Source organism: Scleropages formosus, chromosome 19 (assembly GCF_900964775.1).
Source record: "Scleropages formosus chromosome 19, fSclFor1.1, whole genome shotgun sequence".
Classification (NCBI taxonomy): domain Eukaryota; kingdom Metazoa; phylum Chordata; class Actinopteri; order Osteoglossiformes; family Osteoglossidae; genus Scleropages; species Scleropages formosus.
The window spans coordinates 24826521-24839240 of NC_041824.1; the positions used below are offsets into that span (position 1 = coordinate 24826521).

The window sequence follows — 12720 nt, forward strand, 5'->3', positions numbered from 1 at the left end:
CAGCTACAGGAAGTGTTCAGTTGCAGTCATTGCAGCTAAATGTGCCTCAAACACTGAGTGACCGTGAAATGGCAAGTGCTTTTTCACACCAATTATTGCACATTTCATCATCTTCCTCACCAAGGAAATGATGTAAAAAAAAATACTGGCATCATTTCTCCTCTTCCAGGCCCTGTGCAGGTAGACCTAACAAAAAGATCGGATCAAATTCAAAAAGCTGCACAAATAGAGAAAATGGGAAAAAGGCAAACAGTTTTTCTTAGCAGTGCAATGAACATAATTATACATATAATATGTATAATAGCCTTCACCTAATTCCACTGTTTCCATTTTTGTGTATAATGGACAAAAATCTGAAAAACACACAATACAGAACTTCTCCAGGAGTGCGTGACCAGCAGAAGATGCTGAAGAAACATGCTGGAGGATGTTACTAACAAAAGCAAACACAGGAGACCTCCTGTGATGACAGGCCTCCAGGCCATGTGACGAAGATGAGCTGTGACACCATCTGTCCTTTACGGTGACGGGTCTTTGCTTCATTCTTCTTTACACAACAGTGTAAACATGTCACAGCTGTTTGTGGGATCGCGCATGTGTGTGTGTGTGTGTGTGTGTGTGTGTGTGTGTGTGTGTGTGTGTGTGTGGACAGCTCCATTGTTGAAACATCATCAGTTTAGTCTGCCTCATACAAGATCTTGGGACCTCAGGAAGGGAGTTAAAGTACTCAACACTTTGAAGACTGTTTTATGTAACTTCTTTACACAGTTTGAATGCTTAGTGCTAATGCCAAAGAAACAGAGTAAATTGTCAATGTGAAATGTGCTTGTCAAATGTAGGCTGGACTCACTGGAGGAGAAACACACTGGTCCAGATCTGCCGTTCCAAGGAGCCACCTGAGATCATTTCTCTTAACAAATAATAGACTCCATACAGAGTCGTCGCTGTGTGGGGTGGTACTGATCTTTTACTGTCTAAATGGTATTGTCTAAAGGGTAATCACACAGCAAGTTGACAGAGAGCAGAACCCCCTCCCCACATACGGGCATCTCACTCACAACAGGTGTCGGAGTTTTCAGAGGAGCACAGGCAAAGCCGAGGAGCACCATACCTGAGAGCAGACCTCCAGATCCACAGCTGAATGTGTTACTGTGTTACAAAGCACCGAATTCAGGGTGTCTGCAGGCTGCACATCAAACACACTCATCAGAAGTGTCATCTCAATGATCACCACCATTCTTGTGAACCAGTGACTGCAACCATATGTTCTCAAACTGGAGCGGTTATTCAAATAGTCCTCAGGGCTGACCTAGCCTATGACCCGCAGTTTACAAGAGACCCGTACATCTGTTGGACGACTATGGCGCTGGGGGTTATGGGGATGCAAGGGTGATGGTGCCCTGTGACTCAGGCAGATGAGTCAGTGGAGACAGTCTGGTAAAGCTCAGCTGGAGAGGCTACAGCTGCCTGCAGGGCTCCTGAGGGCTTCTGAACTTAAAAGGCTTGAAATGGTCCTTTTCCGAATTAGGCTGGAAAGAGAAGATGGCGAATGTCCCATCAGACCCTGTTCTTTGACGGTGATCTGCTGCAGACACCAGTGGGGTGCTGACATTTACATGAAGGCAGGTGAAGCTGGAGCTAAGCAGAGGAAACACAGGTGGGTGGCAGAGTGAGCTTGTAGAGCATCTCCATAGATATGATGATGAAATGAGTACCTCCCCCAACTGAAATGTAAATGCACATGCTACACGCACACACAGCGCTCTGGCTTAATGAGCTTCTGCAGAGATATTTTCTAATTCAGCTGTTTGTCTGACAAAATAAGCAGCAGAGCAATCAGTAATTTCCTGCAGTTGGTGAGTGTTTCCTCAGAGACGACAGCACACCCAGTTTGGGGCGAGGAAGTCCGTGAGCCTCACACACAAACACTCACACAGACACACACGCACACACGCACACACACAGAGTCTTTACAAGCCTCGGAAATGATGGAGACAAAGCAAATCCGCAGAGCCTTTGAGTAGCGGCACATCATCTTCACAGCACAGGCTTTTGTCCCCTTCCCCCTTTTTTTTAAAACAAAACCAGTTCTTTTAAAATACTGTGTGCAATTTAGAAGACAGTCTCCAATCTAAATAAAAGGAATATTTACATATGGGAGGCTGTCCTCTAAATTGCACACAATATTTTTTTCGTGTAAAAGAACCGGTTTTGTTAACAAAACACTTCTAAAAAGAAGTGCACCGAAATACAAAGAAACAATGTACTGACTGATGGTATTGTTGCAAACTTAACTGTATTCATCATTCTGTCCCACTAAGGAAAGAAGTGAAAGTAAAATGCACAAAGATTACGTACGACATTAGTATCTGTCGTCAGTAGGTATCAATCTGCTTTCTTACAGAAAAAATAATATGCAGCACATGCTAATTTACTATATCCCTGGAGTGAAAGACATGAGCTAAAGCTGTGATTTATGTTGATTAACGTGTGCTAACATGAGAATGAACACGCAACAGTACATTTCCTGCCCCGATTCAGTCTCCTCACCACTCCCTTTTCATCATCGCTGCAGCCTTCAGTAAGTGTCATTTTCTTATTTTTACATTTCCATGCACAAATACTGACACGTACAGAAATGAGTCAGTGAAAGGGAGAATATACTGTACACTGGCATGACAGTCTCTGTCAAGCTCTGACACAAAAGTTTTGGGAGCCAGATTTAATTATGGCACCGGTTCAGCAAATAAACACGTCGTCAGGCAGCATAATCCCTCATATTTGACCTTTGACCAAGAGCGAAATAAAAAGGTATTATAACCTGCTTGATGGAACAGGCAAATATCGTTGTTCAAATATTGTAAAGATTCACTGAAGTAAAGTCTACTGTTGAGAAGGGCAAAAAAGTATTGAGTGCTTTTCGTCATACTGCTTCGAACACAACATATTCATTTTAAGACATTGTAGCTGTGCGTTCATGTGTGCCTTTGGCAGGAGTGAAAATTTAGACTTTCGGACAATTATTGTCGAGCTCCAAAAACTAAAACTAATTTAAAGAAATTTTATCAAATACATTATTCGTTGAATCAAAATAAGAATGATCACACAAATCTCATCCATCCATCCATCCATGCATCCTCCCACAAATCTGTCATCTACCCCTCATAAATTCAGCAACAGTTTTGAAGCTATGTCAATTAACTCCTCTTGTGTCCCCACTCTTCATCGTCATATTTTCTTACGCTGGCGAGTGCAACGAGTGTATTGTTATTTATTTATTTATTCCTTTCTTTCTTTTTGTTATCTTTGCGTTTTTGCCCTCGATGTGTGATATGTCATTGCCTTTGCTGGATACAGTGGCTGTGACGCAAAACAAATTTCATAGAAATCTGACAATAACATTGACTCGTATCAAATCATATCACATGACCCTTTTGCAAGTTCTCAAGCGCCTTCACTGTCAGCTCCATAATGACTCACTCTATGTCACTCCTCCACCATCCACAACATACAATCACTTTCAGCATAAGTGTAAAAACCCATTGAATTATACTATAAATAAGATAAATATATTTGCATTTTAGCACTTTTGTTCTGTATAACATTACAGAATTTCTTAGACATTATGGTGGCTCATAATGGCTGAAATAACATTGCCTTACTGATGAAATTACTTATGAAAAGTTTGTGACAGGGTAAACGCTTAAAGAGTTGCCTTGTTAGGAAGGATTACTGATGTGCAATTAGAGAACCAGTGTTGTAGTCAGAAATATAACATGGTACTGTTGCTGGAGTGAGAGTGATTGTTGGTTTTGTTGTCTCTTCAGTGACTAAAGCCAATAATTGGCTTGGGGTTATGGGGGTCAGAACCAAGTTAGAATTTTTCTCCCTTTAATTTCACAAGATAAGGTTTCATTTCTAGGGTGGCACAACAGCACAACAGCACAACAAGCAGTGATGGTGCCGTATATCTCCTGGGCCATAGTTTCAAATGCAGGTTTGAATCCAGCTCAATGTACAGAATTTGCACTCTTGTTGGCTTTGACTTACAATGTGAGCTCGTGCAAAAAGGCAGTCAGTATTTTGCCCGTTAAGTTGCCTGCTAATACACAACACAAGGTATTTTTCGAAATGCACTTCAGTCGAAGCACCATGCAACAGAAATATGTAATTCGGACAGGCAAAAAATCGTATGTTTTCACAGCAGCATGTGTCAGGGACTGACCCTTTCAAGGACACGTTCATAATGTAACATCCTGTACAATGAACCTGTGCTGGTGCTCTACTGTCCTCGGAATCAACACAAAAGCAGGAAGCTGAAATCTTGCATTGCTGTGCTAAATTAAACACCTTATTTACTCCCACAGGGCAACACTGTGGGAGACGTTTTCACAACTGCTCTGACTCACCAGCGGGCATATTTGAAGCCACATCGGCGTGCGAGTGGATGACTAAGATGGCTGTAGTCTTCAGCAGAGAGGGAGCAAATGTACTGGGATTCTGCTACATTTACCTGCTTTTGCTGTGTAGAGTTTGTTTCTTCACACTTCTGCCGGTTTGGTCCCCGTGAGAATGGAAGTTAAAAAAAGACGGCGACACGCCATATAGAGTTCGGCACTGACACCCACTGCGGTGACCTTTTTCAGTGAAATGACTCACACATGACCCCCCCAGCCTCAGGCACATTAAAGCATAGCCCAACGCAGAGCTCACACCACGTCCTGAACATCCCTTCTGTTTCTTGCCACTGGAAGCACAGCGAGGAGTCTGAAGCAGTTCGGATCCAATGGGTCAGTGTGATAACCTTTGCAAACGCGGGCCAAGGTCTCATCCGGCACTGAGAAATTGCCCTTCAGCTCTGTCTTCAGATTTAATCGAGCACAGCCAGTGAAACAGTCAGAAATAAATGCCACCTTCAATATCTTGAGCTATAAATTTAAGGCTTACATCTCTGGTCTTGCTGTCAGAAGAGGATGAGGACTGGCTGAGGGTGTGTTGTTTCAGCGGGGAGCTGAAGCAAAGCTACAGCCTATTGTGTGGTACTCAAGTCAAGGTTGGTGTTACAGCATACCCTCCACTTCTCGACTGAACAGAATGATTGGGGTAGGGGTGTCCGATATCGCCAAATGTCTGTAAAATCCAAATGTCAATAAAATAGCATCTATATGAAACTGAAATTAGGTTAAAAAACCAAATTATATACTGTGAAGCACAATGGCACTTGTATTTATGTGAAAAAAAAACAACACATTTTGCTATACATTACATACCAAGCATTAGAAACTGATAATAATCATAAATTACCCACCCTCATTTGCAATAGAAAAATCTATGTACTAGATATGCGTTACATTTGAAGCACGACTAACAAAGTATATACATACGACATATCAACAGGATAATAATGGGAAGTACCAATATATGAAGCGTAGAATTTTGTCTTTTAAATGAGAAATTAAACCGTATGTCATCGTGTACACAAGAATCCAGCCAACGGACTCAAATGCTGGTGCGTCTTTATTAAGTAGCAGCGGACAAGAGAATGGTCAGGGACAGGCAGGTGTCGGTTGATCTTTGTGCGTCGTTGGGAGGAACACGTGGAAGCCAAAGTCGGGGAAACGAAAGCAGAGGTCAATGAGGTGGGTAATCTACTACAACAGGGGAGGAGGAAACAGGGAAATACTCAAAGCACCGAGGTTCTTTGAGCTGCGGCTTCTTCAGATGAGGTTCCACAGTCTGGGGTGTCCAGACAGCCTCTTTGTACCCTGCCTCCTAAATCATTCACAGGTGCGGTTGAAGGGCATGCGGTTGGGGGCGTGACACCGTTAAATCGGGGTAAGCTAAATCAAGGATTGGCTGTACCCACTTCTGCTAATAGCAGCAGAATATTTCAGTAAAAGGCATCATCCAACGTTCCACCATGGATTTCCAATGTGGTCACTGCAGCCAGGAAAATTTGTTCAAGCTACCCTTGTTCTTGCCCCCATGACGCCAGCAAAGCAACTGCTCCAGACAAACAGTGACTGCCTGCCTACCTGCCTACCCTGAACAACTATTGTCACAGTTCTGCAAGTAAAACTTTCAGCAAGGGGACTTCTCCCATTTTTACTCCAGACAGCATGAACCACATGGCTCAAAGCACAGGGATTCTTACAAAGGGTTTTTAATGCAAGAATATACCATTTAGTGTTGGACTAGCCCTGGGCTTCCTTCCTCTGAAAATGAGCCTTTGTCTTTGCAGGATTCATGCTGTAAAAAGTTTGACTGATCAGTGTGGTTCCTTCTCTAGCTGATTCCAACCAGAGCAGCCACATGACAGGACAATGGGCTGTTGCTGCTTGTGACACATAAAGACATGTTTGATGCAGGGAATGACCATGTGTGAGGCAGTGATGGGTGAAACCACAGTTTTATTCTTCTTATACCCCATGTTCCCAGAATGGCTAAATAAAAAGCAATATTACTGAATACCTACAAAGAGAAAAAACCTACTGACTCAATCAGCACTAAGAGAAAGAATAAACAGGCGCATATAGAGCAACACCAAAAATTACAATGTTGAACCAAAGCTTCAGACACAACCAACCACTCATCAAAACCTCTCCTCACTGCTTCTTTAAAACAAGTTTCTGGAAGAGTTCCACCTCCCCCTTAATCAAAATACTCTACATGAACTGTTAAAATTCCCCAGCTGTATAAATAGGTAATTCACTCTAAGCAACTTAGTTTACAACTTTTTTATATACGGTAGTAATTATTACATTGTAAGTGGCTTTGGAGAAAAGCAGCAGCCAAGTAATATAAGAAGTAATGCACTTAAGAATGAGACCCCCTACCTTCAGAAGTGGTGGGTCACACAGTGCTCAACAGTAGCTGGCAGTCTGCCATAGTCTGCCACGTTAATGATATTTTGATAAGTATTAATGTGGAAGGCAAGATGCTGTTGGAGACGTGAAATCGGACCATTCTCTGGCTGCTTCCAGTTAAGCACACGCTGAGAAAAAGTTGAGGACACTCGCTGAGCGCATGGTGAGGAAAAGCTCAGCAGGCCGTATCATAAGTGCTCTTTATTTGCCTGTTGCACAAATAAACAGTTTGCAAGAAGCAACTCGTCTACTGTAACCATGCTTCTGAAATTGCAGCTTTTTTACCATGGTAAAAGGATGATGATTGCTGTTATGAAATACTGCTGCAAGATCCTGCTCCTCTCTTTCATCTAGTGCTCCATTCTACTTCCTCTCCATAAACTGAATTGTCTTTTACTGACAATGACAATGTTTGTTTGCTAGTAGCGTTGTGGTTAGAGCTGTTACGAGGTGCTGCTTTTGGATCCAAAGGTTACACTTTTGAATTCCACCTTCAGCTGTTGTACCCTTGAGAAAGGCACTTACCCTACATTGCTCCAGTAAAAGGGGTAAATAACAGTAAGCACCTTAACACTGTAAGTCACTTTAGAGAAAAGTGTGATCTACATGAATAAATGTAAACATCCTTTCTCACACCCTTCTTACTTTCAAGACAGATCCTCAAGACACCTTTCATTCTGAATGTACACGAACATTGACACCATGTTTGAAATCACTGCATCGTAATAATGCTTTAGGGTTTCTCCAGCTTGCAAAAGCCACCTTGCTGATTCTCAGCCTTCTTTGGAGAAGATCAGAAAATTTAGCTGGACAGGCAATGATTTGAAAAGTCTTGTTTCCATGCTTACGTTGTCTGGCCTTCCATCCAGCTAAGCAGCAGAGCATGTACCACATTCAGACAGTGCAAGGCCACAGAGATAGAGTAACAGCGAGGAGCACGGAACAGAAGCTCAGTCAGAAGCAATTTAGAAGGGCAGTTCTCTGTCTTTATCTTGAAGTCCCACTCTGTACATTGGCTTTTGTTTGAAGGGATCCTTTTCACTTAATTAACCTTTACAGAACCAGCCATCCTACAGCCTGCATGACTGCGCATTTGATAAGTTTTCCATCATATTTAACTGAATTTGTGTTAAGGAATACCTACTGTAGTTAAGAATTTTAAAAAGGTGCGGGTGGGTTTATTCTTAAGACATATCCTAAATTTGATCATTTGTAAAACTTAAAAGCAGAAAAAAATTATATTTAAACCTAATAAGGAATGGATTAACATATACATCCAGAAAGCCAGATAATTCCAAAGTCAGATCCACAACTGTTACCTGCCATGAAAATTAACGGGACATGCAAAAATAGTGATATCTTGATCAGAGCTGTTCCTTGAGGGTTCAGTTACTCTGACACTAATTAAAAATATACAGTTATTAATAAACAGATTGTAAAAGTTGTTAGATAAAAGAAGCAAAATTATTTATTCTGCTGCTGGGCCTATCTAATTACATAGAAACTTATCTCTGCTGACAGTTTTATCCATTTACACACAGGCATTTTTACTGAACCCTACGATAATAGGCCCGCTTGCGGGATTTGAAACAGGCCTTTCGGACGAGGACTTCCTTGACCAGCGCACTGCCTGTTGAGTATATGACCAATGTCAGACATCAGTAGTGAGATCTGTTGCTCGCTGACAAAACTAAAGCTGTATGAGTCACCAATGCCAGGGAACACAGAGTCCCCAGCATTATAATATGGACCCTTGTACTGCAGACACTAATAAATTCTTTCTAAATGAATCTATGATGTACAAAAATAGAAATACTGAAGTGTTCGGCAACTGCACAGATACGCTTCACTGTTCTCCAATCACAGGTATTTCACAAACCCATTAATAGGAAGGTCATTAAACTGACAAAAGCTCTTGCACTAATTAGTAGATGTTTATTTGCTAGAAGGAAAGCAGTGCGTTTCATTCACTCAAGAAATTCACTCTGAGTAACCTAAAACCTTTCAAAGCTCATTTTGCAAAGCAATGTCCACCACAGTGCACACAGTATGTGAACGCTGTGTTCATTTTCTCTCACATCACAGTAAATATGTTACAATAAATACTCATCAAAATCAGTTGTTCATCTTAAAGTCAAACCCTTTCCAGTTACTCCCTGCTTAAGGTCTTTCGGGTAACAACTCATTAATCCCGCATTCGCTGGGCCTTGAAACTTTATCCTGAACAAGCAGAGTCTGAAAAAAAGTACTGATTGATAACAAAAAGCAAACTAAAGAGCAGCTATAGCCCTGGAAGGTAGAAGCAGCCTACGCCTTCATGACCGTGTCCTTCTCCTTCTGTAAATACAGGTGTGCAAGCTGCCCAGCGAAAGAAAGGCAGGAACACAGCAAAGACAGCCACACACACACACACACACAATTTCAACTGTACCTCATCCATCTCCTGCCTCACTCTTTTTGGAAGTGCACAATGACACACTTTCATTTCCCGCCTGACATTATGTCTGTAATATTATATGCTGATATCATCCCGTGTTGATAATGGCAGGAAATACAATACAAGAGCTCATATGAGCACTCATTTGGTCATCCACCACATCTATGATGAAGAAGTCATACCAGCCCACCAGAATAATCACTTTTTTTAATCACACTGTTATACATGTACAGAAATTATTATGTATGTTATAACGACAGTGACTTCTAACTCTTACTCACAGTCTGAGAAGGTTATATTCAGTACTAACTGGAACAGTCTATGGATATGGATAGAATGAGCAAGTTACACAAGAATAACACATTTAAATGCACAGAAGGTCCTCTCAGTCACAATGAAAAATATTGACACTTCCAGCAAGGCCTGTGGCAAAAGCCATTGATCATCTCTTACAATCAGCTGCAGCACTGAATATAAAGAGAGAAAAAAATACAAATGGATAATAACTCCACACATTTGTATGAGCACCTTTCTGGGTTTATTACTCTTAGGCAGCAACAAATGGAAGTAAAACGGTGCTGAAACCAAACCTTCACTCATCATTGACGTAGTACTTAAATACAGAAGACTAATTCTGCGATTTGCTATGCAGAATACACACTAAGACTGAGCTGGAAACACATTATTGTAGTTGAAACAGATGTCCTTCCATAGGATTATGCTTTTCTACAGAGCAAAACCCCACTGGCATTAACAATTACGACAGGGATGATTGACTATATAGGATGTAGGTATGAAGAAAAAAAAACACAGCTGTTTATTTACAAATGGCTGTTAAATAGACACCGGCACCATCACGGGAGCCTGCCAAGCCTGCATTCTGAGCGGACAAGCCCACATATGTGCTACGAGCCCTGCAGCCATGAGAGACACTAATGTAGAAGGGAGTGGAGACTCCTGTGACGCCCCATCTGTCACTGGTACAATGCAGGACCAGCGAGGGAAGTGGAGGGGCAGTGGAGACAAGACAGACAACCGTTGTAGCGACGCTGGTGGTCTTTTGACTCAGCACCTACAAGCATCGCACACAGGGCACTAACACTGCTGTCCACAGCTCGCTTCATAACCCTTCGACTCCAGGTTTCTTAGGCAGCACCGATCCAAAAGCCTCTTCTTCATTCATTCGGCGAGATTCCCAGACAGCGCGGTCCTTCTGGCACTGTGTTGCTGCTCAACCCAGAGGAGTGTGTGCCACCTTCTGAGTGCCAACATTCCCTCCCTCCCTTTAACAGAGAGGTGCTGTGCACTGTCGCTTATGATGAACGGAGAGCCTTCTTATACTTTGGTCGTACGCTCAGTGTTGGACTGTGCTCCAGGCTCCTTACTTAGTCCTCCCTAGCCCCTTCCTAGCCTTTCCTACCCCACCCAGCCCACGGATGGTGCCGAACAAAATGTTCCATCCATGCAGAGCAGAAGGAAATTCTGTGCAGCATCTTGGAGGAGGAGGAGCCAGCAAAGGGAAGCTGCGCTTTCGGAGGTAAAACATCTTCCAATCCAGGGAGGAAGGCTCAGCCTCGGGGAAAGTAAGCGCGCTGAAGCCGGACCCCTATTTATTTTCTCCATTTTGGCCGATACCAACCTGGAAGAGCTCCTGGTGCACCGTGACTGCTGCGCCACCACACAATTTCTGCACATAAATTAATGTTCACACGTTCTGATGGTGATGCTGGGACGTTCGGGCCTCCGCTCTGCTATTTTCACACGAGCCTTCCAGCATTTGCGGGTGGCGCCGTCTCGATGAGTGCGCGCGCCGCTATTAGGGACGCGTCCGTGCGCTTCCTGGAGGCTCGCGACACAACACGCGACATGCGAGTGCCGCCAATTCAGTTCAATGGCACGATTGTGTGACACAAAGAGAACGCAGCCGTCGAAGAGCCCTCTCTCTTTCTTTCTCTCTCATTGCCTCACAACATCACCCTAAAGCCTTATCTTACCAAGTAGGCGCAGTGAATGTTTACCAACAACAACAACAAGCTCGCTCGGGCCACACACACAGCCACGAAGCTGTGTCTGCACAGGACACCTCCGCGAGGGCAGCCGCGCGGTACGAAAGGACTGAAGAGTCTCGCGGTGTGTGCTGTGGGAGCGGGTGTGTTTTGTGGAGGGGACCGCGTTTCTGCGCCCGGGCGGAGCGGAACCCACCTCCTTCTTCACGGTGCGCAGCAGCTTCTGACGCGTCTCCGCTTCTGCAAGAGCGACAAAAAAAATAATAATAATTCACGTTAGGTTAGCGAAATGTCTGCCCTTCCTTGTCGCGGCTCGCGGTCGCGCGGCGAAGGCACATAATTCGAGAAAAATGGGGCTCTTTTCCCGCTCACCTGCCATTGCGGTTGCCATGGATTCGGAGGCTCGAGCTCGGCTCCTCGCGGCTCCCACGGACAGCAGCGACTGCCGCGCTCGCGCCGTCGCGCGCAGCCGCTCCGGTCCGCCCTTAAAGGGACACGAGTGAGTGTAACACGGTAACACACGACCGCGGGCTCACCCCCCTTCCCCGTCTCACAGGTTACTGAACATGTAACGCGTGCCACAATATACACAGCATCTGTGTTACTGCGCGTGACTGTTTTGTCCCTCGAGTCATGAACGCGACACGACGCTCACAAAATAAAGACAGTTAGTAACGCCTGGGTACTTGCGCGGTAACGCGAGCGACACGGACGGACGGAGCAAAATAACGGTGTTTTCGCCACACCTCTCGGCTGTTTACACACACACACACACACACACACACACACAAAAGCCAGTTAAACGTATCTGCTACGATTTTGTGTTCCAAACGTTGAATCTTCAATAATTAACTTCATGTACAGTGGGGAGAAATATACAAATAATGTTTCAAGTTGACTCCATGTTATTAAACGCAGCTATTAGTCTATAATAACGATGCTCTCAGTTTGTGTTACCTGGATCATTTTCTTTTTGAAGTGTTTTTAATAAAAACTCATGTCTTTTGAATATAGCATAATTGCATCCCCTCATAATACATACGATGCCTTGGACAAATTGCTCTCCTAGTGCAGCTGTACCCCGAGAACCAAAGACAAATTCGGCTGGAAATACACAAAAACATTCGGTCTTGAAGCAGATGTGTTGCTAGGCAACCCTCAGAGCCTATTCAATAAATTAATGGCGCAGATCCTGAAGGCGCAGTTTCTGGTGCGCTCTGCGGTCGCCACATCCTGCAGCGCAGTTATTATAATCAGAGCAGAAGAACACACACGGGAAAATTATGAAAAATACCTTTAAAGAATATCTTAGAATACTATTCAAAGTCGCAAACAGTAGTGCATATGAGAGAAACGTAATTATCCCTCTTTCAAACAAATGCGCGAACTGTTTCCTTTTTACTTGTTAGAT

At 43.5% G+C, this 12720-nt stretch overlaps 1 protein-coding gene across 4 annotated transcripts in view; it reads right to left on the reverse strand.

Annotated features, from left to right (window-relative positions):
* Window positions 1–12372, reverse strand: part of sgsm1a (small G protein signaling modulator 1a) — a 39884-nt gene extending 27512 nt beyond the window's left edge. For 3 of the 4 annotated variants that reach the window (XM_018749125.2, XM_018749127.2, XM_018749126.2), the window contains exons 1-2: window positions 11682–11945; window positions 11506–11549 (exon numbers count right to left, since the gene is read on the reverse strand). In XM_018749125.2, coding sequence (XP_018604641.2) covers window positions 11506–11549; window positions 11682–11700 — 63 coding nt within the window. In that variant the 5' untranslated portion in view covers window positions 11701–11945. Of the gene's footprint in view, window positions 1–11505; window positions 11550–11681; window positions 11946–12351 lie in introns of those variants that run through there. The other variant, XM_018749124.2, reaches the window with a different exon arrangement.
* Window positions 12373–12720: the final 348 nt, after the last annotated feature.